This window comes from Tetrao urogallus, assembly GCF_951394365.1.
Source record: "Tetrao urogallus genome assembly, chromosome: 16".
NCBI classification, from domain to species: domain Eukaryota; kingdom Metazoa; phylum Chordata; class Aves; order Galliformes; family Phasianidae; genus Tetrao; species Tetrao urogallus.
The window spans coordinates 1,409,246-1,434,561 of NC_136829.1; the positions used below are offsets into that span (position 1 = coordinate 1,409,246).

The window sequence follows — 25,316 nt, forward strand, 5'->3', positions numbered from 1 at the left end:
AAGAAATCTTCAGTTGTGCTAATGAAAAGAGCCAGTCCTCCTGGGTGTACTTCAGGCCATCTTATTTTAAATGCTGGATCTCACCTTGATATCTGCCTTGCAGTTTGGGTGAACTACAGTCATATAAATGCCTCTTTTTGAATTTTTTCCCATTACCTAGGCAAGAGTTAGTGAAAATAGCCCAGATGGAGATGCCTGTTCTTTGGATATGTCAGTACGCCTATGAATCTCATTCCAGTCACCAAAATAACAGACTACAACAATTGGCATACACCTCAGACCTCTGAAGTCTCCCCGTGCTTCTTTAGTTTTATGGGTTTTGGCACAAATTCCATCAGCAGTAATTTAAAATTTACTGGCAGATTATTGCTGCAAAAGCTGACTAGTATTGGATCTGTCACTAATTCCAGCAGCAATCCCTTAGAAACACCACCGTTCTGTGATGATTTTCCACTGACAACCATCTTATAAGCACTTAACTCCTATAATATTTGCTCTAATGGTACTGGGAGCTAACTCCAGGTGGATACAGCTGTGAATATCGTCTAGCTACTTAACTAGCTAGTAGCTAGCTACAAGTATCATATAGCTTATCTGTCAAACTTGCTCTTTTCCCAAAAGAGAAAATCAGGCATGTTTGACAAAACATTTTCTACAAACTACCATGCACAGTATCAGATCAGACCTCCCAGCCTCCATTAGCATCTCCTAGCTCAGCCTGCCACTTTGACTGTGGCTTCCCAAACCCATCTCTCCCACTGCTCCCAGTCTCCTTCAGTCAACCACTCTGAAGATTCCTGTCCTCAAGCCCTGATATCCACCATTCCATCAGATGGTGCCATATCATTCCCAGCCCTTGATCTTCTCCTGTAATCCCTCCATCTCCTCTCTTTCTCTGACCTGTTTATCTGTGGCACAACAATGTTTTCATTTAAGCCAAAAATTAAACAAAGTAAAGTGCTCCCTAAGCAGATCCAAGCTTCTTTTACCAACCCCCATATATGGAGAAAAAGAACATGAGAGCATAAGTACTTATTACTTTCCTTAATATGCCAGGTTCCTCACATTCTTCCCTTCCATTTGCACTGGCTGTTCCAACTGGCTGAATTGCACTGTCCAGCAGTCCTTGATATTGGGGACAGTGAGGGATGGAGCAGCAGTGAGATCACACAGGTCTGGTTATCCTCACCTGCACAACGTACTGCAACTGCAACAACTGATATTTGGCTGTGGATCAAGGGCTTTTTAACAGTTCCCAGTCAGTTACCGCAGGAAATCCATCCTGACTGTAATTATTTTAGGTGCTACCTGTCTGTGGTTGTAAAATACTCGCTGCACTTGGGCACAGTGTAAACAGATGAGTGAATACTGTTGCTCACCATAGATTTTCTGAATTCCTTGGAGGTCATCCTGGGGCAGTTTGAAGTTGTGTGTTTCCATGTACTGGTAGAAAGGAGCCATGATTGCGCTGGGATCATTGGAGTGTTCCAGACCCAGGGCATGTCCCAGCTCATGGACTGCAACCAGAAAGAGATCATTCCCTGTGGAAGGAAGGCACAACCGGGTTAATATGCAGCCAGAACCTGACACAATAACTGATCAATAGTGCAAGAAGTAACTGCTTCGTGATCCTAATGCACAGCGTGTGATGTGCCAGTGTCAGCTGAGGGACAGGGCTTCAGTCCTGAAAGCTCGGGTAGCCTTTACAGTTGTCACACAATGGGCAGGAGGCGCCTAGCTGATGGCCAGGTGGAGATCCATTAGACCAGTTAAAACAGGTGAATGCCTGAAGTGAAAGTCTGTAGTGCCTTTTGCAGAAAAGAAAATGGCCAGCAGGCTCCTTGGATACCACAGGCTCCACACCCCAGTGCTGCTAACAAAGGTGAGAGCATTGCCAATCTCCCAATCAACAATGGTGCACGGTGGGAAAGGAGACTCTACCTCGTTCCAGGTCCCCCAGTGACATCCTCTGGTCTGACCTGGACCACCAAATCCAAGGGGTGAGCAGCAGTGCACCAGCCAGGCCTACAAAGGCAGGAGCTGGGACACAGACAACTAGGGCTAACACGCCACAACACACTTGTGATATCAGGAACAGCATCATCTCCCCCAGCACAGGCTCCTCAACATGCTTTTACTTTGCTAAACTCCTGGCACTGCCAAGTCAGTGGGAGGAGCTGATATAACACAGCCCTATAGGACACTATGTGCCACTATCACAGACGTACACTCCTCTTCAGCCCCATGGATCTGGGGCCCCAACCTCCTTGATCTAGAGTGGTCCTTGGATGCTCTACATCTCGAGGGCATCTTGACATGGAAGGTGACACAAGCAATGCTTCTGTGAAGGGTGAAGACACAGACAACAAGGCCAGATTTAATAATTGCCCCAAGCCAATAAAATGAGCACTCAGTCCTCCCTAAATGGGTCTTATCGGTTTGGTGGGGTTTTTTGACAAGACACAAAACAAGAGCAAAAAACTGGCAACCAGGCACAGGAGAACACAGCAGCATCCACTTAGTAGCATGTCCAACTGCACTTCCGCATCTTCAAACCACCCGAGTTAGAGCAACAGAATTCAGTTTTGTGTACATGGCTGAGGTGTCCTTGGGACAGGAGTCTCAACAGGGATTCAAGTTTAAGAAAGATGGTCATGTAGAATCAGAAGCCTGCAAGTCTTTAGAGCAGGGTACTTTGCCAGCATCTCAAGACATTCTTGCCAAAAGCCAGTAATAAACGTTACTTAACTGGTCATATTTATCACACCAACATGGTTGTACCATCAAAACATCTGAGTTGGAGAGAATATGCATGACATGTAAAAATACACATTTCAAGTAAGTGTTCAAATACATTTGTTCAAATAGAACTATCTGAAGAAACAGATGGGTTAAAATCTAGCCATGCATGTATTTTAAACACCAGAATTTCTGTAATCTGGAAATCCAAATGGAGACTTGCTTTTCTTCCTCTATTGCTGGAAAATCTGATGTGTACTGAACCAGTCAGCAGAATATTCAATTTCTTAGTGTAAAATGCATTAAGTGGTTACATGGTGAAGCTTGGACCAATCGCTTTCCATAGGTTTTGAAATATACCCAAGCATAGAAGATGCACTCAATTTTCAAAAGCAATTCAAAACTCAACGCCATGTTAGCAACTGGACTTTGTTTCCTGTAGCACTTTAATGTTCATGAAAGCACAAATTTTCACTGCCACAACAATTCACACACAGGAGTCCAACTAAAAGCCACTCCATACTGACTTTAAGGAGAAAAGGGCTGTGCACACGCTAAGTGGTTGGAGACTTTCTCCCTTCACCAGTTTGGTGGCATTCTCTTCCTTGCTGAAGTATCTGAAGAGTTTTTGTACTGACAGCATGTCTACAATTTGTAACTCTGCAAGTTTGCATACAGGTGTACCTGAATCACTTGCCTCTCCATAGGCTGTACTAAGCTCTACCAGGAGCATAATATCTGACACTATCTTCATTTAAAGTAGGTTTAAATAATCTTCCATCGCTTCTTTCTGCCCCAGACAAGTAACAGCCCATTCTACAGCTGGAAAGCAGAACTACACAAGCTCATTCCAGGTTGAGGCTGGAAGTAATTACTGGAGATTGCCTAGTCCAACCCCTCTGTCCAAGCAGGGCTAAGTAAAGCAGGTTGTCCATGTCTGTACCAGTTTAGGTTTCTTGTACCAAAAAGCCCAAAACTGGACACAACACTCTACACACGCCCTCACTGCTGCTGAGTAAGAGAGGAAGGATCGCCTTCCCTGACTTGTTGGCTTTTCCTAACGCAGCCTGATGCTGTTGGCCTGTCACACCTCTGGCTCACATGCCCACCAGGACTCCCAGATCCTTCCTGCAAAGCTACTTTCCACTCTGTTGCCCTCTCAGATGTGCACAGTGTTATTTCTCCCTCTGTGCAGAACTTTGCATTTGTCTTTCCTCAGTTTAATGAGGTTGCTGTCAGCCCACTTGTCCAGCATGTTGATGTTCCTCTGATGACAACGCTGCCATTTGGTGCATCAACCACTCTCAAACTGAGCATCATCTGCAAACCTGCAGAACTTCTCTTCACTGTAAAAGGCTGGGAGTTTCACAGCATGAAATGCAACATATTGCTCATTTTCCTTTTCAAATTGTTGGCTATGATCTCTGAAAAGAAAATATTAACACATAAATCCATTGCCTAATAGGTGCACTTTTCCAGCAGCCCTCTGCATACTCACACTGCTTGGAAACTTAGCTGATCTGCAGGCACCTTCAAAGGAGGTGAAAAAAAACCTCTGGAACTGTTTCTGACAGTTCCCAAACACATTACAGTCTCTGGCCATGTTCTGCACAGGTCTTGTGTGAATACTACTCTCTTATTCATGTCCATCTCTTTAGGAGCAAAATTCAGGAGGATTCAGGTCTAGCCCGATACTCTCCTGCTCTACAGAAACATCAGGCACTCAGATAAAGCTCCTTCATTCCCTGTTCAATCCTGGCCACCCACAGCCAAGAGCAAGGGACCAGTTAACTCTGTATCCAATATATACCAGCCTCCCATAGCAGAGAGCACAGTACAGAAAGAATGGGCTACCTCTGGTTTGTGTTTGCAGGGGAAGCTCTCCAGAGATGTCCAACACTTCTTACTCACTTGCACCATCTGTACAAACTAAATATGCTTGGTCAGAGACCTGCCAGCACTGCCTCCCTCCTGGTTCTTAGGAGGCATCCCAAAGTCTACCAGAAGTCACCAGACAGAAGATAAGTCCACACAACCAAGGAGAGTTTCACAAGTTGGTCTACTGAGTAAAACAGGTCGATTTGCTATGTTAAAACAGAGTAACAGTTCATTCATGGTGTATGCTCCTTACCAAAACAATGTTATCACCAGAGAAAGTTTTAATTGGCAGCCCACCTGTAACAACATAAAAACATTTGTTTCTCATTACCATCATCCAGACAAACTGTTCATCTTATGTTCAATTAAACAGTTCTGTTACTCTCCATGTGTACACGAGACAAAGAATATGCACAACTATAAACATACTTTTGTGCTGAATTTCCTTAATTAAAATAAAAATTAGAATAAAGCCCCTTTTAGCAGATGTATTCCCAGTTGAAGTGGCTGAGTTAAGATATATTGCAATATAGTCATATCAAAACCAGGTCTTCAGTCAAGCGCTCTCAAACTGTTTACTAACCTTCCCTGCAGAAACCCATGGTTTTACTGCACCAACATAAAGAACACTACAGTCACAGATAAACAGATTCATCAATTATTCTCCTTCTAGACATGTATTCCATGCTTCTTTTAGTTCCATCTGCAGCTGGAGAAATGACTGCTGAATCAGATAACAGGCATCGTGGGGAAGGTTTCTGTGGAACTGCTAGCACATACCTTCTTTCACAGTTTTATTCATTTTGACCATCAAAATTCATGTAGAAATATTTGGCTAAGAAACACTTTGCAGATTAAGGTGTCCAAATTACGGAGATAAGCAAAAAAACTCTCACTAGCACGTCCATCAGCTTATAGCAATGGGTCACAGAACTACTGTGGATATACTGTGATATTGCTATCAGTATTTATCACTGATTATGAAAGCTCTGCAGAGCATCTGGCACAACAGAGTGTAAAACCAGGGCAGAGCTGTAAGACAGCAGGTGTGTAATTTAATAACACTGTACCTCAGTTAATAATAGCAGAGCAACTGTGAATCTGTGATCTCTACCACATTACGCTTTAAGCAGCATCATCATGACAACACTGAGCTACTTACAGCAGCTTACTCACACAATTGAAAAGACGTGTAGGTTACGTTTTTGAAATTTTATTGGAAGTAAAAATGATACTGAAGAAGTCAGATCATTGCTTGTGACAATACCATACCTAGAGTGATTACAGAAAAAAAATGGTGTGAACTATAAACATGCTTTTAAAATACACTAAAATGACCCCTTCAAGTCCAACAACTGTTTTCCAAGCACAACTTAAAGAAGCTTTAGGGCTACTCTAAGCTATGCCTTGGTACTTGCATCTTCAGACCCGGCAGGTCTGATCTGTTAAACAGAATATGCCATTCGTGTTGTGCTCCTCCATTCACTCCCACAATATGCTCTGCTCAAGAAATGCTTTCAACCTTCTTGCACATGACGACCTGTAGAAGTGATGATATTGCTCCTTCATTTATTTGCATTGGACAATGAAAAGCTGTTTCCCACATTCCATCTAAAAAGGAAAAAAAAAAAAAAAACATGTTAAAAAGAAAAAGAGTCTTCATTTGGTTCCTAAGCTGTTAGAGTTGTAAACCTACCAATGAATAAAGATACATCTTAAAGATCTAATTTTAGAATCTTTAAACAGCTTCACTAGAGAAGAGAATGATATGCAGTCTTAACAGAAATCAGCCACGTAATGAACTGTTAGCATACTCAGATTGCAGGGAGTATCTCCATAAAGACAATTTGACCAACTTTTCTTGTCTGCAACATAAACACATCGAACAACTGCAACGTTAACTGATACAAGATGTGAGATGCTCTTCTTAGTTTTCCAGCCCCTTTTAAATTATTTATTTTGAAGTTCTCACCTGACTTTTCTGAACAGACTTTCTCAAACTCAATTGCAGCTGCTCAGTTTCATCAAGGCTGATGAGCCACAGATGCAAAGTGCTCAGTAGATCTCACCCTGCAGGAACTGACCTGTAGCCAGCAATTCAAGGTGAATGCTCCTGGTCAGGGCAAACAACTCATAACTTTTAAAGCCATCACCAGATGGGAGTCACAGACCCCTCTTGGAAGTCTTCATGTGCCATAGCACACCTTTCATAATGTTTTGTGAACAAATACATTAATATTAGCCCTCAGGACTCCTGGTTCAGGGAAGTGCTGAACAGCCTGCACAGTTACGGTCAGCATGGTCACAACAGCCTAGTTTAAACTTTTATCATCTGGATAAACAGTTCATATCACTGGACAACTCAAAGCAGGAGTCTCTGTCAACTAAGGTGTCAACTCTGTTGCAGACATGCCAATAAGAGACTCACACCCTTGTAAGATCAAGTGACTGCAGGACAGAGAATCGGGAATCATGAAAGATAGGTTTGCTTTACTGTCTCCATAAGGCAGTGTGCAAACTAGGTTTGTTAGTTGTGTTACAGACCTAATTGATGCTACAGGCTGTGCTTCATCTGAGATAGAACTGAGAGCACTATGAAACCAATCTCCTGTAAAAAATTTGAGAAAAAAAATGTGATTTTTTTCTGGAGTGGTAAAACCTTAACTGACTAAGGGATGTGGGAGCAAGAGCGAGCAGTCAGAAAGAGGAGAAGCAGTGACTACTTTCAGCTGGCTCAGCAGGCAGGCAGGGAAAGAAGTAAGAACATTCTTCTCAAAATCTGTCCTATGCATTCCCACAAGTACAAATTTAAGTGTAGCTTGTTACTCAGTGAACTAATACTAAATAATCATAGAATCATAGAACAGCCTGGGTTGAAAAGGACCACTTTTCAATGCTCATCCAGCTCCAACCCCTGCTGTGTGCAGGTCGCCAACCAGCAGCCCAGGCTGCCCAGAGCCACATCCAGCCTGGCCTCCAATGCCTGCAGGGATGGGGCATCCACAGCCTCCTTGGGCAACCTGCTCCAGTGCAATCATCCCCAAACTGGAAGCTCTTATTTAACTTCTGTATCATAAAGATGTATTAATATGCTCCCTTCATAACTCACGAGAAGGATTTTTACCCAACTCTGACCACAAATGACCTCTGTCATGATGAGTACATTAGCAGTCAGTCAGTGGCAGATGTTACCTTTTTTGCTCTGAAACCTTAAACAGCATGGAACACAACATTTTCAGGGTTTCTTTCTTTTTTTTTTTTTTTTTAAAGCAGAAATTTTTTATAGAAATTTTATTAGCATAGCATTGCCTTATCTGGTAGAACATATGGTAAAGAAAAGGGAAATATTTATAAAAACAGAAAACGTAGATGACTTTCATTCCATTAGTCTACAAAAAATGTAATAAATAACCTAGAGCTTTCCTTTTTCTCTCTTTTTTTTTTTTAAAGGGAAAAGCAAATACTAAAAGCTAAAAGTTTGTAAAATCATAAAGCAAAAGAACCAAATTATTGTTCACACAGATATGGCTGATGAAGAGACAAAGTATAAGTCCAAAAAATGCTAAAGTCTACCATACTGCAAATAGTAAGGTGTACAGAGAGCTGACCCAGCTGGGGAACAACCAGGAGCATTCCATAACAATTTGAAGGCTGACCCAATGTGCTCAAAACAGACCTGGCACAGGGAATGTGGACAAACTGATTTGTATTACTCAGGGCTCTTATTGCCAACCAGCTGGAAATGATTCTTGACTCCAACTGCTGGCAACAGGGAAATGTTGTTCTGGGAGCTACAAGAGGAGCTTTTTGCCACAGAGGTGTTTCCTACTACAGATAGGAGACCTATCTCATTATCTTTGTCCTTCTGACATAGAATGTTCTTGATGGGGCTGTAAGGACTGAGCAGGTCTGAGAAATAAGAAGTAACTGGGATGCAAAAGAGTTTCCCCACTCCAAGTGGTACTCTTGGTAGATCTGGGTAGAGAAGGTCACACTGGTGAAACTATCTTCAACATCTTGTACTCCCTCTTCTTCCAAAACAGGAGGACAAGGTCTGGAGTACTGGCTATTGTTTCAGTGCTGATGCTGCAAACCACATCTGACTGCAATTAGAAAAGTCTTTTGAAATAATTCACTTATTTTCCTTTATTCTCTTACTGACTGCCTATTATTCCATTTACTGCCCCATTCAGTGGAATAGAGCAAATTTATCGGAAATACTGCTGTGTTTTGGCTTGCTTCCCATTATCTGTTCTTGGATCACAAAGTCAAAAGGCAAAAAGATTTCGTGTCTCACCTTGATTCTCATGTTCTGCCTTTGTATATTTTTTTCTCCTTTTTATGGGAATGACACCATTCTGATTCCTACTGGCTCCTTCCTATGAACCTCAGCACATCCAATTTTCTGTGGAAAGAAGTGAAATATGTAATTTTTTTTATAAAGAAATCAGTAGGTTCCAAATACCTGAATACCTCCATTCATACACTGCTAATCAAACTAACATTGACAAAAGCAACAGATATTTTCTTTTCAGAGAACACTGCGAGCAGAAAGCATACTTAAGAGTATACTGCTTTGAAAGCAGAAATTGCATTCAGCTGTAATCAATAACTAGCACTGTCAATATTGCAAAGCTTTAGCATTCTTTGCTCTAGTGAATTTGTTGCACTAGCTCAGCATACTGCAGTGCCACTTCTATCTGTATAGTGACTGCACATAACACAAAAGAAAGCACTACTTACAGAGATGCTGTCCAGTAGTGAAGAAGAATCTGAAGACAGAAGTCCTCCATGTGTGCTGGTGGGCTTTCTCTCTTCGCTTTATTTCTTAATTCACAAAGGAAGTGGAACATCTGTCCCATGAGCAGCTACGACAGCTAACAAGTTTCTCTGGTGGAATTAGCTTTTTTTTTTAAATTATAATTTTTTGGTCCTTTACTTAAAGCCTTCTATGTTTTTGTTGTTGGGCACAACAGGGACATAACCTCCAACTGTTGCTTATTTAAACTACTTGATTTTTTATTATTATTATTATTATTTTTTAATACCACGGATGGCTGTTATGAAACTATGCACCTATATACTTGCTCAAATTCAGTTCAACATTAAATTTCGATTTCAGAGAAATCTGGCTTATGGGAACTGGTCTTTGAGCAGTCATGGGATGAAACCAATGTTAAGTAGGTATGAGAACACTGAACTGTTTGCTTTTGTTTGTTTTTGTTTTGTTTTGTTTTTTTGTTTTTCAATGGAGTGAATTACTATAAAAAAGCCTGACAGAATAAGTGGAAATCTTAACACAATCTTATGCCCCAGAACTTCCAACATCTACACAAAAATCTTTCAGAGAACAGGTCTTCTGCAACAGAAGATAACCGAGTAGCTTCAAAGCACTTCTCGTTTTCACTCTGAAAAGCTCTGATGCTTGTTTTCAACAACAGTGTCAGAAGCCTGAAAAATAATGATGGATTCAAAATGCCATTTATTAGAACAACACTCTTTAGATGTGGAGATGTTCTTTACCTGAGAAATCAGAGAAAGAAAATTAAAAATGTATTTAACACCAAAAAGCAACATTATAGGTATACTGTGTTACAACTACACCTGCTGTTGAGTTGCTTGTTATATTGATACTCTGTAGATTTTCTTCCTTGTCCTCAGCATTTCCTTAGGAAACTAGTATTAAAGAAGTAGTGCAATGAACATAGAGGAAACAGGAATACATTTCAGAATAAATTGAGGATAAATGTGTGAAGGGGTTAAAAGCAGCTATATTTTGTTTTTTAGCAAGCATGCACTGTATCTGTACAGCTCAGATAGGTGGACTACAAGCAGGCCGTACAGCCATCCCAGAAAAGTGCAAATAAAGAAAATTCAACAAATCGCACTATTTTAATCAAAGGCATCAGGTAAAAGTTGTATAATAGGCAGTGGTTCCAAAGTGATGTCATATGATGACCTGTTTAAATAAAAGGCAAAGCAACTCACAAAGCCTGCTTAATAAAGGCAAACCTTTACCCTAACACACATCCAGTACATTTATAGTACTCATCAGTGATGCTTACAGCAACACTTACATAAAATACTGCCATCTACCTTTCCATGCACATCAGTCCTCCCTCGTGAATAATGACAACATTAAAAGATTCCCTTCTTATTAAAAGGAATCTTTTACTAAGAAGGGAATTTGCTGCCATCATTTTGTAAGCTGAATACCTTCTTACAGCTCTGAGCTGCTGTGGGAAGATTAAAAAAAAAAAGTCTAACTAGTATAGAAGCCTGTCTGACCTACACCCACTACAGAGAGCAGAACCTTTACAGTAAAAGTACAAAGAAGTGCTGAAGATTCATCACGGTCTGACACACGCCTAAATAGGGGCTAAGTGAAACAGAACCTTACATTTTCTAGTATTTAGTGCTTCTGTAACCTGATTTGAACAGTTTTCTGTGTGAAAATTCCTCTTTAACAAATGAGAAGCACACACTAAGCAATGCACATCTTCCTGATGTTTATATCCTAGAAGAACCCCAGTCCCACCTGCCAGCCTTGTGAGCATGCCTGGTACCCACGGGCGATCTGGGGCTCTGAGAGCATGGAGAAGTGCCTCTCTCTGTGCAACTGAATTCCACAGAGGAAGCAGGGATGAGAGGCTTCTGTCTTTAGGAAAAAGGATACAACTATCACAGGAATCTGGAAGGCCTGTGATATCCATACTGCCAAGACAGAAAACAACAGACCTCCAGCAGCAGACACACCACTCGACCACGGAACAGTTCAGTTCAGTCGGAAGGGACCTACAAAGATCATGGAGTCCAATGGCCTGAGCAGTTCAGGGCGAACCAAAAGTGAAAGCGTATGATGGAGTGTGTTGTCCAAATGCCTCTTGAAAACCAACAGGCTCAGGGCATCATCAGGAAACCTCTTCCCGTCTCTGACCACCCTCACAGTATGGGGACGTTCCCTGAAGCCCACACTGAGCTCCCCTGGCTCAGCTCTGTGCAGTTCCCATCCCACCACCACTTCCCAGCATCAGACTCCAGCAGCTCCCTCTGTTCCCCCTCCTCAGGGACTGCAGGGCACGGTGAGGCTGCCTCTCAGCCTCCTTCAGACCAGGCAACTCCGGTGCCCTCAGGCTCTCCTCACAGCACTGGTCTCCCAGCCCTGCTGCCCGCTCTGTGTCCTCCTCAGGACACCTCCAAGGACCTTAATGTCCCCTTCACATTGTGCAGCCCACACAGAGCTGCACACAAGACTCAAGGTGAGGCCATACCAGTGCTACACACAACACCGGGAGAATTCCTGCTTCTGACCAGCTGGCCATGCTGGCTGCTCCAGCCAACGGCTCCAGGCTGTGTCTGCACGCTCTGCACGCTGCCTCCACAGATCAGATGTCAGCTCAGAGCGGTGCACCTCCTCCCCACCAACAGGCAGATTTTCCCCTCACAGGCTGTAACGCTCACTGGCAATCAGTAAGATTCTCCTCCAAAATCAAATTCTAGCCAGAATTTCCTCCTTGAGATCCTTGCTGAGCACTGACACCCACCAGCTTTGATGGCCTCCAGCTGTCCCGAAAACCCTGCTGAGCATATGCCGTGTCCAGATGGCAGCTTGAGCATTTGTTCTGCTGTCCAGCAAGCTGTTCACTGAAACAGTGCTTGTCCTTGTGGTGGAAAAACAGAGAGAAGCCTCTCAGTTCTTCTCTGGGGCTAACAGGAGCCTTCCTGCCAAGCAACTCAGACCCTTCTCCTCCACAACTCCTGCAGAAGCTCCTGGAGGCACTGCCCCTTGCACCGACAGTGACACAAGCAGGTACTGGCACTGCAAACAGGAGCCGATAGCTGTAACAGGCTGGCACACACCGCACACTCAGAGGTGTGGTGCTGACAGCATGCAGGGACAGCAACAATCTTATATTAAAAAAAAGAGAGGAAGATTTGACTGGGATTATTAATGATGTTATTTGTAATGTTAATTGGGGGATTAAAACTGATTTCCTGTAATTAAGCCGGGTTACACAAATGTTTGAATAGTCAGGTATAAGAGCAGACATGCATAAAGTGGATATTTAACATGACAGTTTCGTTTCTGACACTTGGTAGGACACTTTTTCCAGCTATTATTGGAGATTCATACAAATGTATTATTAACAATTTCATATAAAGGCTAGAAAATACTTGCTTTTTAGCCCAGTTAACAAAGGATTTCATGCAGCACGTCGATGCCTGATTCAGGTTAGGTAAGATACTGAGGCAGCCAAGCGAGCAGTTGCAGCACAGCCCAGTCTGGGTGCCCTCTTTCAGGCACAGGCTTTGCTGCCTACAGTGAACAATGTATGGCAGCAGCTGTGAGTTCTGAGACAGCTATTTTGAAGTGTGCTCAGCTTTTCCTACAGTATATTTTACATGAAAAAATGCCCAGGGCTTGGAGAAAGCATGGCACAGTTATCTTTGATGCGCTTTCTGGTAATAGAAACAACTGAGATACTGAGGCTGCATTCATGAGCAGAATGCTCCAAGCAACCTCCTGGCTCACTAGCAACCCATACCAACGTACCACTAAAAGACAACAAATTCAAAATGGCTTCAGCTGCCTCCACGTGCCCACACACCGAAGTCTAATAAACTGGAGCCTCTGCTGCCACAAGTTTGGGGTGCACTGAGGGCTGAGTGCTGCTGCTTTCATTGCTTCTGAGAAGCACCTTCCAGGAAAAATTAGAGATAGTCCTCCTACTGCAATCACCTCAGTGCCTCCTCATTGCATGGTGTGCAGCTGATTTATCTCTAAATGAAAACCACACTCCTCTTTTTTGGTTGCTTCCTGTTTGCTGCATCGCTTCTCTTGTTTGCCTTGATTCTTCTGAATTCCAAGCCTGCCTCATGCTTGTAGCAGCTCCCACTGACACCCTCCTACAAAAACTTGCAAAGGAATTCTGTACACGCGACAAGGACAGCTCCATGAATTCAGCTTCCTACTCAGCTTTGCATATCCTTCTATTAGCTAAATTAGTTTTCTCCATAGCTTACTTACGGCAATGTGAGAGAAGGTAGTAGAATTAACATGATAAATCAGCAGTCATGAATTGAAAGCACGGTATTACTTAGCTAAAGGAACTGTATGCAGAAGAAAAACTGTATTTAAAACATAGCATGAAGGGGACTGCACTTCTCTCTTCAGAGCAGAAGATACAGATGTGTTGGTGCACACACCCCTCTGACCTCAGTCTCAGACAACCAGCATCACGCCTAGAACGATCACATCACTGATTTCAATGGACATGGTAACACTCATGATGTCTGCAATAGGCAAAGTCAGTACAGTGATGATCATGCAAAATAATGAGCACACGAATTTCAACTGACTACACACTGGCTGCTGTGATAAACTGCTATTGAAGTTCAGCTGGTTACCACGGGGTGTCTTCTCACGATTGATACTTTGATGAATGGGAGCACTAGGACAGGCTGTGCAGAGAGGTGTACTGCCCTTCTCTGAGGGGGTTCAGAACCCACACGGGCACTGTGCTGCACAACCTGCTCCGGGGAACCTGCTCTGGCGAGAGCTGTAATGACAAGAAATTGTGAAACAGAAGGAAAAACCTTCCTACAAGGCCTGCGCCACCTCTAGCAATAAGACAGGACATTTTCACATTGGCACATCAAGGCTAAGAATGCAGGCAAACCAAATTAGTCATATTCAGTGCCCACATTTACAATGCTGAGTAAAGGCTCACCCAGTCATCCTCCAAGCATGACACTCCCATTCTACCATCAGCAATTCCTTTGGATGTAGAGGACAAATATGACCACACTTCCCTTACTGGTCACTTTTATAGACGTTTTAAAATAATTATGCCATCCAGATAATGCTGCACTCAAATGCAGAAGTGACATTTATGCTCTGGAAAGGAAAGCTCAACACTTTAATCCACAAGCAGCAGAGTGCACACCGTCCCTCAAACACCAAGAGGCACTCTGAGGACATCACCCAGCAGTCTGGCAGCGCAAGAGAGAAATGCACCACGTGTTTTAAAGAGCTACCATGTAAGACACAGTTTTCATACAAAAAGAGACCTTCAACTCTTTGTACACATTGTTCTCAAATGATGTCCTAAAACATACACAGAGAAAAAAAAGGAAACAAAATCTCAAGATTTCCCGACGGCGATAGTGTCGTACCATCACACCAAAGAGGAAGTTCTTCCCAAAGCCACCCCTCCGAGTCTTTAAAATGCCTCCCATCCCTGCTGAGCTTGTTATAAGAAGGAAGCTTGTGGGTTAACAATAAAGTACAACTTGCCAAAAGCTCTCCTTCCACCTTCCTGTAAGGAGCTCCTGTCCCAGCGCTCCTGAGGAGTCCTGGCACTCACTGTGTGCATCCACTGATGGCACACAAAAGCAGCTCTCACAGGGCAACTGCTCACTCTCTGATTCTCAATCTTGATCTCAAAGAAACCTATGAACTGCCTATCAGCCACAAACACAGGAATTGAAATTCATAACATCTCAAAGCTAGCAGAGTGCTTTTCTGCCACACCATCATCTCCCACGCTCCCCACAACCCACAGGCTATAACCTCTCTTTATTTCATCATTTAAACATGCCAGGAAAGATTTCTTCTCTTTCCCTGAGAAAATAATTATCTCATAACTGCTGCTTTCCTTCAAATTTGCATTTCCAAATTGAATTTAGCAGCTCTATTTCTTATCAAAGATGATCTGATAGATATCAATTCAAAACCCAGGGATTTTCTCCACTTGCATTCCATTCTGACAGGAAGCTGCAACAAGAATACTGTCTGGTTGAAGAAAACGTACCACCACTGCATTTGTTCTTAGACATCATGGCCACACAAAGGCATTTATACTATTTATGCATTTATACTATTTAAAACTCAAGTCATTTACACGCCAAAAACTCCTAATCTTTATAAAATGTCCCAAAAATGTGACTTTTGAATCCATGTTCTTTCTAGCACATTAAAGTCGGTGGAAATTCCAGATCACTGTTTCCAAAAATTTCTGAATTCTGAAAATTCTGGTTTTCCAACTTCTGAAGTTTTACAAATCACCACAATCCTGAATCACAGGTTTTAAAATAAATCAGAAAGTGCACGTTGTCACTTGACAGCAAGATAAAGCCACAAAGACACAGAAGCTTTTCACTGCTTCGTATCAAAAGAACAGCTCTTCTAATCATCTGCCTTCCTTAACAAGGCAGCCAGCCCCATCCTCTGACAGAAGGAATAATGACTGCACTCACACTGTGGGAAAATACAGACTCAAACTATTTGAAATACAAATGCCTTCACTCTCTCCATTTTCTGTCCTTCACTACAACCAGCTATTCACCCACGCTAAGCATTCTGTGGGACACAGTTTACATTCCATGATCCTCCTGTTCATCTCGTCCCTCAGGAAACCCAATCTTCTGCTGCAACAGTGGCCCAGATTTCAAGATACCCAGCGAGCAAGAAGATGCATCCCTCTGTCCAACCCTCAGCACGAGGCATGCACTCACAAACCTATATTTAAGACAGAATGCATGCGTTAGAACACATCTGAACTGCAGTTTGGAAAGCGAAGGCTCTGCTAAGCACTTCCCAGTTAAAAGCCTGCCACTGTGCTTACACTCAACTTTTTCTTATTCTGAAAAATAACTTGCTCTCTTACCATCATGATTGGAATTCCCCAGGGTCCACGGCTCATCTGAATCAAAGTGAGTGTCCCCTCCTATTCCTGGTCCAGGAAAGTAAGCGTGAGCTAGGAATCCACCTTCTCCATCAAACGGAGAGCTGTCTCCATGGAAACCAGAGGCAAAAAATATCATAATATCTGCCTCCTTCCTGTCATTTTTAATTTCATGGTAGGGGACCTCTTCAAAGGTAAGCGGTGTCACTCTTTGCCAAACATCAAACGCCTGACGAATGGCTCTCCTTGTATCAAGCTCTCCAACCTTGGGGGTATAGTTGTGCACACTGTGAACGAGAGAGAAGGAGCATTTAGAAGTGCAGATTCCATTCAAGACTTACTGTAACTCCAGTACTCATCCACAGAATTTTCAGTCATTGCAGACTCTACTTTGGCCATGACAAGTTTTGCTGTTACAGACAGAATTACCAACAGACTAACAGCCTTGATCTGGACCACACTTACTAGTAAAAATAATCCCAGTACTGAGGTTCATTTTATAACAATTTGTGTGTGCTGACACTCTTTCAAATCCTCACCAGTAGAGTTGAGGAATTAAGTTTAAAAACAAGTAAATTATTCCATATTTCTCCTGAAAACACCATGCTAAAACAGAATACATCATATGAAAACACCCAACTAGTAAAATTCTTTTTGAGAAACAAACCTTTCAGAAATCTTTTCAGATTAAAGGGCCACTACTGTGAGCCCCAGTCCATGACAGCTAATGCTGGAGTTAATAAGAAATACTTAGGTCCCTCTTAGAGCCATGTCTCCCATTTGTTGCTGTGGAAACTACAATAAGTACAAAGAACACAATAACATTACCTGAACGAACAAATCCTCAACTACAACTATTTTTCACCACAGTCACCATCATCAGCTCTGCACCTTTGCCAGTGATGAACAAGAGCCTGTATGAGCTGCCCAAAAATCCGTGTGTCTATTGTGGCACTGTCACCACTGCTGAAATGTACCACCACCAACTCACTGTGCTCACATTCACTGTTTGGCCTCCCTAAATGTTCACCAAGTGTTGATGAATGTCAGTGGGTGTCATTTTTTCCACACAGAAGAGTTCAATTCCACACCTTTGCTCCATACGTGCTCCCATGTCAGATGCCATTTGTCAGACTGCCCCTCTGCTACTGTCTGTCATACAGCAGCAAAATGAGGTTCAGCCTCTACTGCCATGCCATCTTCCACCTCTGGCATTGTGGAACAAAAGCATAAAATAGGAGGCATTACTTTCAGAGTACACCTCATAGCTTAACTGCAGGTAAATCTTTCATACTTGTAAACTTCAGCTTAAAGAGCACTGCTCTTGGAGTTTTGGTTTTGTTTGGTGGTGGACATATAGCAGACTCATGGCCCAAAGAACATGAAACATCCATCTATGGTAAAGCAACCACTGCCAGTGTTTAATGAAACTAGTTCAATTTAATAGAATGATTGAGTGATGAAACATCCTGCAATACATTCAGTGGTAAAATAAGACATCCAAGACTGCAATGTCACGTATTTTGCCTCTCACATCTTCACATATTTCAGTTAAAGCTGTAAGTTTTGTTGAAAGATTTGATCTAGGCCCCAGAAATAATCCCTTCTACCACTCTCAGTTCTCCCTCATTGTTGAGTGGAAAAATTCTCCTCCTCTTCCTCCTCCTCCTCCTCTCTCAGCAGAATTACTGAAACTCCACAGACCCTACTTCTCCTTCCCTTTACACAGTCATCTCTCTTGCTACACATATACTCAGGCAAAATCCCCACGGCGTCATTCAGATTTCTACCTCTTCAATACCAATCTCTTTCTTTCCATCTAAACTTTGCTCATCCATATCTTCTGCTTAGTGTTTCATTCCTAAGTATTCCTCCCCCAGAAATTAGAAGGCCATACTTCTGGAACTCTATCTGCAAGGGCTTTACATTTTCTTCTCATAGTGACAAACCATCGTGGACATCATTCAGCATCATTCAAAAGCAAAGGACCAAAACAACCAACACGAAGGTTTCTCTGGAAAATAACCATCACCACATAACACCCATTTTACACTTGTTAATTACTTCAGCATCTTGGCTTAGCAGGTCTAAGTCTGGACAGAAGCAGGAGTTTCACTATGTGAGCAAAATTAAGAACTCTGCAAAAACAAACACACAGTAGAACGTTGCACATCAGTAGAGGGAGAAAGCATTACTCCTTTAGACAGTAACATTCCTTCTGTTTAAGGGGACCATTTGTTGAGAGAACATATTTAAGGGTTAGAGTCCTGCTGACCCCAATCTTAGCTGCAGTTGCAAGGGTTACTTTTCATCAGCATTTAGGCTTCTAAGGCAATGCGCACCCTCAACAAACACAGAACACTTTTTTTCCCCCTAAAAATAAAGACTGACTGAGCAGACATACCTGTAGGTTATGTGCTTCTGCCTCCATTTTTGCCCTGTCAGTGCATAGCGCTTTTTCCTCCGGCTGTGGCCTAAGTGGGGATGATCAGGAACTCCACATCGAGGCTTCTTCATCCACCTAGAGGAGCCAAAGAGCAAAAAAGGAAGCCACTGAAGAGTTTGGAAAAGAGATTCAGAAGAACTCAATGGTGACCAGAAGTCCTCCTGGGAACGACAATGCTGAGAAAGGCTCAGCATTCCCTCCTTGTGCAGAGCTATAAACTCCATCTCTGCTGACATTCCACACACATCAGCACATCAAAAAGGCTTCATTTTTCCTTTTGGAAAGAGATACCAGGGACAGGTAGCCCTCATTCTCGGAAACAACTGAACAATGGGACCACAAGGGACCCTGTGTCCAGGTGCCTGTGTGCTGGGATCAAGTTCTTTTACCACCTACTGCACCAGCTCTACCTCTGCTGAAGTGCTCCTACCCTGGTCAAAGCAAAAGAAAACCAAAACCATCAACAAAAGCGGCCCCAAGGCTGAACAAAACCAAACAGGTGCCAATGCGCCCCTCCTGCCTGCTGACTGCGGCTGCTGCAGCCACCAGAACAGGACCTCAAAGCTTGGGGGTCTCAGCCACCCAACTCCTGCAGCTCCTCCCAGTGACCCCTGTCTCTTTGGGTGGCACTCAGAACGTAGGAAACTCCTGCTAATACACTGCAGTTTTTAGCATATCTTTACACAAAGCGCAGTGTGAATTAGGATTTTCTTTCATGAGCTTCTCACGAACCGATCTTCTCAACGTTACTCTCCTCAGGCCCTGATTACACTGTCTGGAAATTATCTTCTATTTTATCTCTTCCAGTATCACTCAGAAGACAGAGGCCAGCTGCAATACACTGCTCTGGGCTTTAAGGACTTCTCGATCCAAAGCTGCTACGGCATCATCGCTTGCAGAGCTGTCAGCAGAGTTTCCTCACGCACAGCTGCCTTGTTCCTCTTTGGATCTCACTGTGCTTAGGCCGGACTGAACTTCTGTGTACCACAGCTTATTCCAGAGTTCAGCCACACGTTGCTCAAAATACATCTAATACAAAATGCCTGATTACCTGGTGCCCTGATTCTAGCTGGGTTAGTTATTTTTCTTAACACACCAGTCTTTTAATTGCTGCAGAATTGCGTGGACAGAGTCAAGGGCATTTCATCTTCTTGCGCTGACCCATCAGTGAGGAGGTGAGGCATACAGAACCTGGACAGCTGACCAAAACAGACCAAAGGGATATTCCATGCCAGATGGCTTTACCTTCAGTGATAAAAGCCAGGGGGAGAGAAGGAGGGTTTGTCTTCCCAAGAAACTCTGCTTTCATGGCAAAGGAAAGTAGCGTGCAGCTTTTGCTTTACCTAGCACAACATCTCAACTCACCAGTTCTTGCACTTTACCCTTCTAATTCTCTCCCTCATCCCACATGGGCACAGCAATCCAGCAGCTGGGTGGTGCTGAGCTGCAGGCCAGGTTACACCACACCACCTGGCTGCAGGTATATTTTTAAATAGGACACCAAGAGCATTCAGATGCCATCAGATGTTCCACTTCACACTGTTTAAGAACAGCCTACTGCATTTCCTCCAGCTGCCTGGCATACAGAACCAGGGGTAGTTTCCTACAGAAGGGACAGCCAGTTCTCGACCAGACACAGCTGCTTTCCCCAGTTCAGGCTCCAAGTCCTCCACTGGCCTCTCCTACACAGAGGAAGCTGTCACTCTCAGTCCACTATCGTTGAGCAGATGGCAGTGGTACCTTTAAACTCCCTGAGGTACATAATAAAACAAGACAGCTGTCCCTTGCAGCTCAAGGTGAGGGACCTACACAACAGGCTCAAGATGATGCAGAAAACATACAAGACAGGTCCAACACAACTATTTCCTGGTTCTCCTCAGGTCTCTGTGATTATGAGCAATATAATAGTGAGCACTTCTGTTAGGTGCTAGTGCGCCTTCTCTCCCTGCACACTCCCAGGATTATATGCTTGCTTAGCTGTTAAATCAAATTACTATTCAACCCACTTACTGCAGGCAGACAAAGTTTGCTGAGGTGCTGTTGAATGCAGAGTAGGAGGAGGCTGTTCTAAGTATTCTCCCACGCTCTTTTCACAGGAAATCATACATCCTCAACCTGTTCCCTCAAGACATCCCCCCTTGTCCCTCTGGTGCTGAGCACCACCTTCCCTATAAAAACCAGTAGGCCACAGCATCTTCCTTCCCATTTCCCACTCCCACTGGCAAGGCTTGTACGACAGCTTCCACACACTTGGACACCACTCTTGGAGGAAAGCCCAAGCTCAGGGTTTGCGTGTGGAGGAGATAAAGAACATGAGGCGTCTATAATAAGTGTAAACAGAAGATACAGAATTTTCTGCCTGACAAAAGAAGCCATAGAAACTAATAATTTTGCACGCTGTCCAGTTGCACGCCAAACCTTTAAAGGCACAGAGCTTATAACACCAACAGAAGTGACAGAAAACATCACACATCCAATCTCCACACCTATATCACAGATTGAAATAACAACTTGGCAAGCACCTCACTAACTTGGAGCCAGTCTGCATTGCTGGTTCTTCTCCCTTTCCTCAGCTTCCAGAACAGTATGACTTTCCATAGCTGGGTCATTTCTGCACAACTTGATCTTTGAAATAACAGAGCCCAATGAGGCCCAGCAAGACTTTCCCCTCCCATTCAAAATGCAGGCTCACAGCAGTTAGGACTTCTCTTTTCTTTAGCCTGACTCCTAAGAAGGTACTCCTGCTCATCCCTGTCATACAACAAATGGGCCTACTGGTTACACTCAGCAAGAGCACAATCCAGCACAGCACACACACATTTGGTTGCAGATTTCATGTCTTTGGAGACTTGTTTCAGAAGATTTTTTCACCAGTCTCCATGCAGTGATAAAACCTGTCTTGAGTACAACAGGGGCACCACCTTCTTCTCCTCCAGAAAAACCCTTTTGCTTACTAAAGCAGGGGCTTCCACATACAGTTTGCTCCCTCCGCCACCATCCAGAAGGCAGCAGCTGCTCATGGCACCTTCTTCACCACCCTATGTCAACTCACAAGCGTTCCACCTTCAAGCTTCTATACATCAGCTACACATACAAAGCCTTGCTCTCCTCTAGCTCTGCTTCAATGTAGACTATCACAACTCACTTCAACTCAGAAATGGAGCTCTCCAAGGCAGCATCTACACAGATCCACTGCTGCAATTCATTAAGAAATACTCTACCATTGGTCATTTCTGGAGCAAGCTTTTCACCTAGGTCTAGACAGAGACGCAATAAATGAAACCCTTGAGGTTCACTGCCTTCAGAAGCTTCACACTTCACCTTTGCACTAGCAACAGGGATCCCCATATAAAGAATTATATTTAACAAGAGCTTCTCACACTCCCAAACAGCACTGCAGACAATAAGACCAAGCTGGAGTTGTCCACATGTTCATTAGGGACACCTCCTTGTGAACACTGAGACTTCTCTGATGGGGCTCAGTCAGGCAAATCTATCTCTTCTGAAGACTTCTGGCACCTGGGACAACTACCGAGGTAACAAGACAAGGCTGTGAGAATGAAAGGTAAAATGAGCCCACATTAATCTTACTCAAGAGTTGTTTGGTCCAAAACTCCTGTTACTGGGATCCCATAAAACTGTTGCATAGTGGCCACTGCAGACTGCACAGCTTTTCCTGACTGCGCGGCAGACATTTGGCTGTCAGATGGAAGCAAGTAGCCATAAGTTTTTAACCAACCCTGAAAAAGAAAGAAACAGATCATAAGTTTCTGCTACGGTAAGTTTTCAGCTTAACAAATTGAAGCATTTTTCAAAAGAAAGTGTGACAAAATAAATTCAACAGCCTCTCTTTTTCAGTGAGCTCTGGGAGCAGCAGTGGATCTCTGGGAAGACTCAGCAACCATCTGTCCTAACTAGATGTTGCAGGCTTGGCAATTGGAAACAGCCAGCGTTTTCACTGTCTAACTGGGGAAGACTCAGGTTTGTGGTGCAACACAAATGCCCCAGGAGATCCATTCCTTGTGCAGGCTGCGCTCGTCCCAGAGACTTCCTGCACGCCTTACCACCAGCCCATCACCACCAGGCCACTCAGCTCGCACAGCAACATGCTCCAAATAGCTCTGCTGCTCCCAGACCACAGCTCGGAGCCAACAGCCCAGCAGCCCTAGGCAATTCCCATGACTACAAGTTCTGCTTTATGCCTGCTTTGAGCACAGCAGCATCTCCCCCAATAAACAACTCAGAAAGTTAAGTAGGACACTCAGTATTGTTCTCTCAATACTGTACCTCCCCACAGTTTTCAGAGCAGAACAATAGAAAGAAGCTTTGTTTATCTCTACCCCCTGAAACACAGCCTTAGATAAAACCACACCAAACTTGCAGGCCAGGGGCAGCATTTTCAAAACCAGCCAAGTAAACCAAGACTTTCTTTTGTATTACTTTACTATCATGAGAAAAAGTCACTTTAATTCAATGTTAAATAAAAAAAAAAAAACACAAATGAAAACAAAAACAAACAAGAAACCAATTCTGAATGCAGGCTTGCTTTCACAAACTTTCAAGGTAGCATTCAACAAACGCACAGCAGTGGGAGTTTGTCTGGCCAATACCCAACAGAAATCAATGCAACCCAGCTGACAAACTCCCCAACATCCAGAAACACAGCAAAGAAACCTAAAGCATTAATAACCAAACAGAAGGATGCCCAACTGCCCTGGCACAGTCCGTATCCCAAGAGAGATTTATAAAACCTTCATAATGCCCGGCTGTCTGAGGCAACACTTGCTTTGGCCACAATTACTATAACCCTACACAGAGCCCAGCAGCTCCTCCAGCCAGCAGGACGACATGCCAGCCACCAACTAACGAGCTGAGAGCAGGGAGGGCAGGAGGCAACATCCGCCTTCACCTGATGCAGTGCAGGAGAGGAGCGAGGGGGGACGGCGAGTCCCATCACAAAGATGCAAGGGAGACAGAAAGGCTTTGCTTCCTCAGCTGGAAAAACAGCACAATTCAGCAGCAGGGCTGGCGGTGCCAAAGCTCACGAAGTAACTGGACTCACAGCGTGGCCACCAAAGGCATCGCTAACAGCTCGAATCGCAGAGCTGCTCGGATACCAGGCATTTTCCGCGCTGCCCCGCACCTCAAGTTGGCCTCCGACACGCACAGGACGCCCGGAGACACCGACCGCCGTCCCACCAAAGCCCGCTGTCCCCGAGCACCGCCAGCCCCGCTCCGCCGCAGCCCGGCCCAGCCGGCGGGTCCAGGGCACGGCACGGCCCGGCCCGGCCCGCAGCACCGCACCGCACGCTGCCCTGGCAGTTCGCAGCGGGGCACGGCAGCCGGTTCGGCCCCGAAAGACGAAGGCGCTCAGGGCAAGAGCTCGGGCACGGCCACGGGAGCCGCCGGGCAGCGAGGCCGCGCCTCCGAGCCCCGCCGGGCAGCGGCCCTCAGGGCGGGCGGGCGGCGCGCGGAGCGGCGGGACCCGGAGCGACGGCCCGAGCGGAACGGCGCGGAGGTTTCGGGGCCGCCTCCCGGCCCGGCCCCGGCCGCCCACCCGCCCCGCTCCCGGCCGCGGAACTCCGCGGCCTCCCGGCTCCCCTCAGCGACGCGACCGGCACCCACCCGGCCAGTGCTGGTATCGGCGGCGGCGCGGAGCAGCGCGCAGAGCAGCGGCAGCAGGGAGCCCGCCGCGGCCAGGCCCCGGCGCCGCCTCGGCGCCATGGCAGCGCGGCGGGGCTCCGGGCAGCGCTCCGGCCCGGCGGCGCGGGCTGCGGCTGCGCGGGGACGGCGGAACTGGGAGGCGGCGGCCGCGGCGACGCCTCTTCCTCCGCTGGGCCGGGCCGCGCGGGGCGGCGGCGGGTGCGTGTTGGGGTGCTTCTCCGGGCCGGGCCCCGTGCGGGCGGTTCCCGCTGCAGAGAGCGCCGGGGGGCTCGCGGCGGCCCCCAGTCCCGCGCGGCACCGCGGCTGCAGCAGGGCTCCGTCTCTCCGTCTCGCCTCTCCTCGCGGAAAGCGCTCCTTCCCCGCTCTCGGAGGCGGGCGGAGCTCCGCACGGCCACGCGCGGTGCCGCGGATGCCTCGCGTGTCTTCCGTGCGGCCGCAGCGCGTGAGGCAGAGGTCAGCGGTGCAGCTCTGTTGGCCGCGAGTCCAAAAGCACGGAATATCCCGTGCTCTGCACAGCAGCGCCCCGAACCCAAGCCCTACGGCTGAGCTTGGTGTCCCAGCGCCCCCTGAGCCCCAGCAGCTCCGGCTGTGCCGCGCCCACCGCCCTCTGGGGGCGGCCTCTCCCTGACCCCAGCCGCCCCTCCCCTGGCGCAGCTCAGTGCAGACGCAGCTTCGTGCCGTTCCCTCAGCTCCTGTCGCTGCCACAGAGCAGAGCTCAGCTGCGGCTGCCATGAGGGCTCCCGTCAGCCAGTTCTCTAATATCGATATTAGATGAGCTATGAAATTCTTCAGCATCGGGGTGCTGAGGCACTCAAACAGGCTGCCCGGGGAAGCTGTGGGTGCCCCGTCCCCGGGACTCTTCCAGGTTGGACGGGACTTCGAGTAACTTGTTCTAGTGGGAG

General features: G+C 45.4%; 1 protein-coding gene across 1 annotated transcript in view; it reads right to left on the reverse strand.

Moving 5' to 3' along the window:
• The window catches only part of MMP24 (matrix metallopeptidase 24), a gene marked incomplete at both ends in the record, with an annotated part of 41,174 nt that extends 16,700 nt beyond the window's left edge, over nucleotides 1–24,474 (reverse strand). The window contains 5 exons of the mRNA XM_079543478.1: nucleotides 1,380–1,541; nucleotides 16,287–16,591; nucleotides 18,709–18,825; nucleotides 22,342–22,490; nucleotides 24,376–24,474. Of these exons, the coding sequence (XP_079399604.1) occupies nucleotides 1,380–1,541; nucleotides 16,287–16,591; nucleotides 18,709–18,825; nucleotides 22,342–22,490; nucleotides 24,376–24,474 (832 nt within the window). The remainder of the gene's footprint in view (nucleotides 1–1,379; nucleotides 1,542–16,286; nucleotides 16,592–18,708; nucleotides 18,826–22,341; nucleotides 22,491–24,375) is intronic.
• Nucleotides 24,475–25,316: the final 842 nt, after the last annotated feature.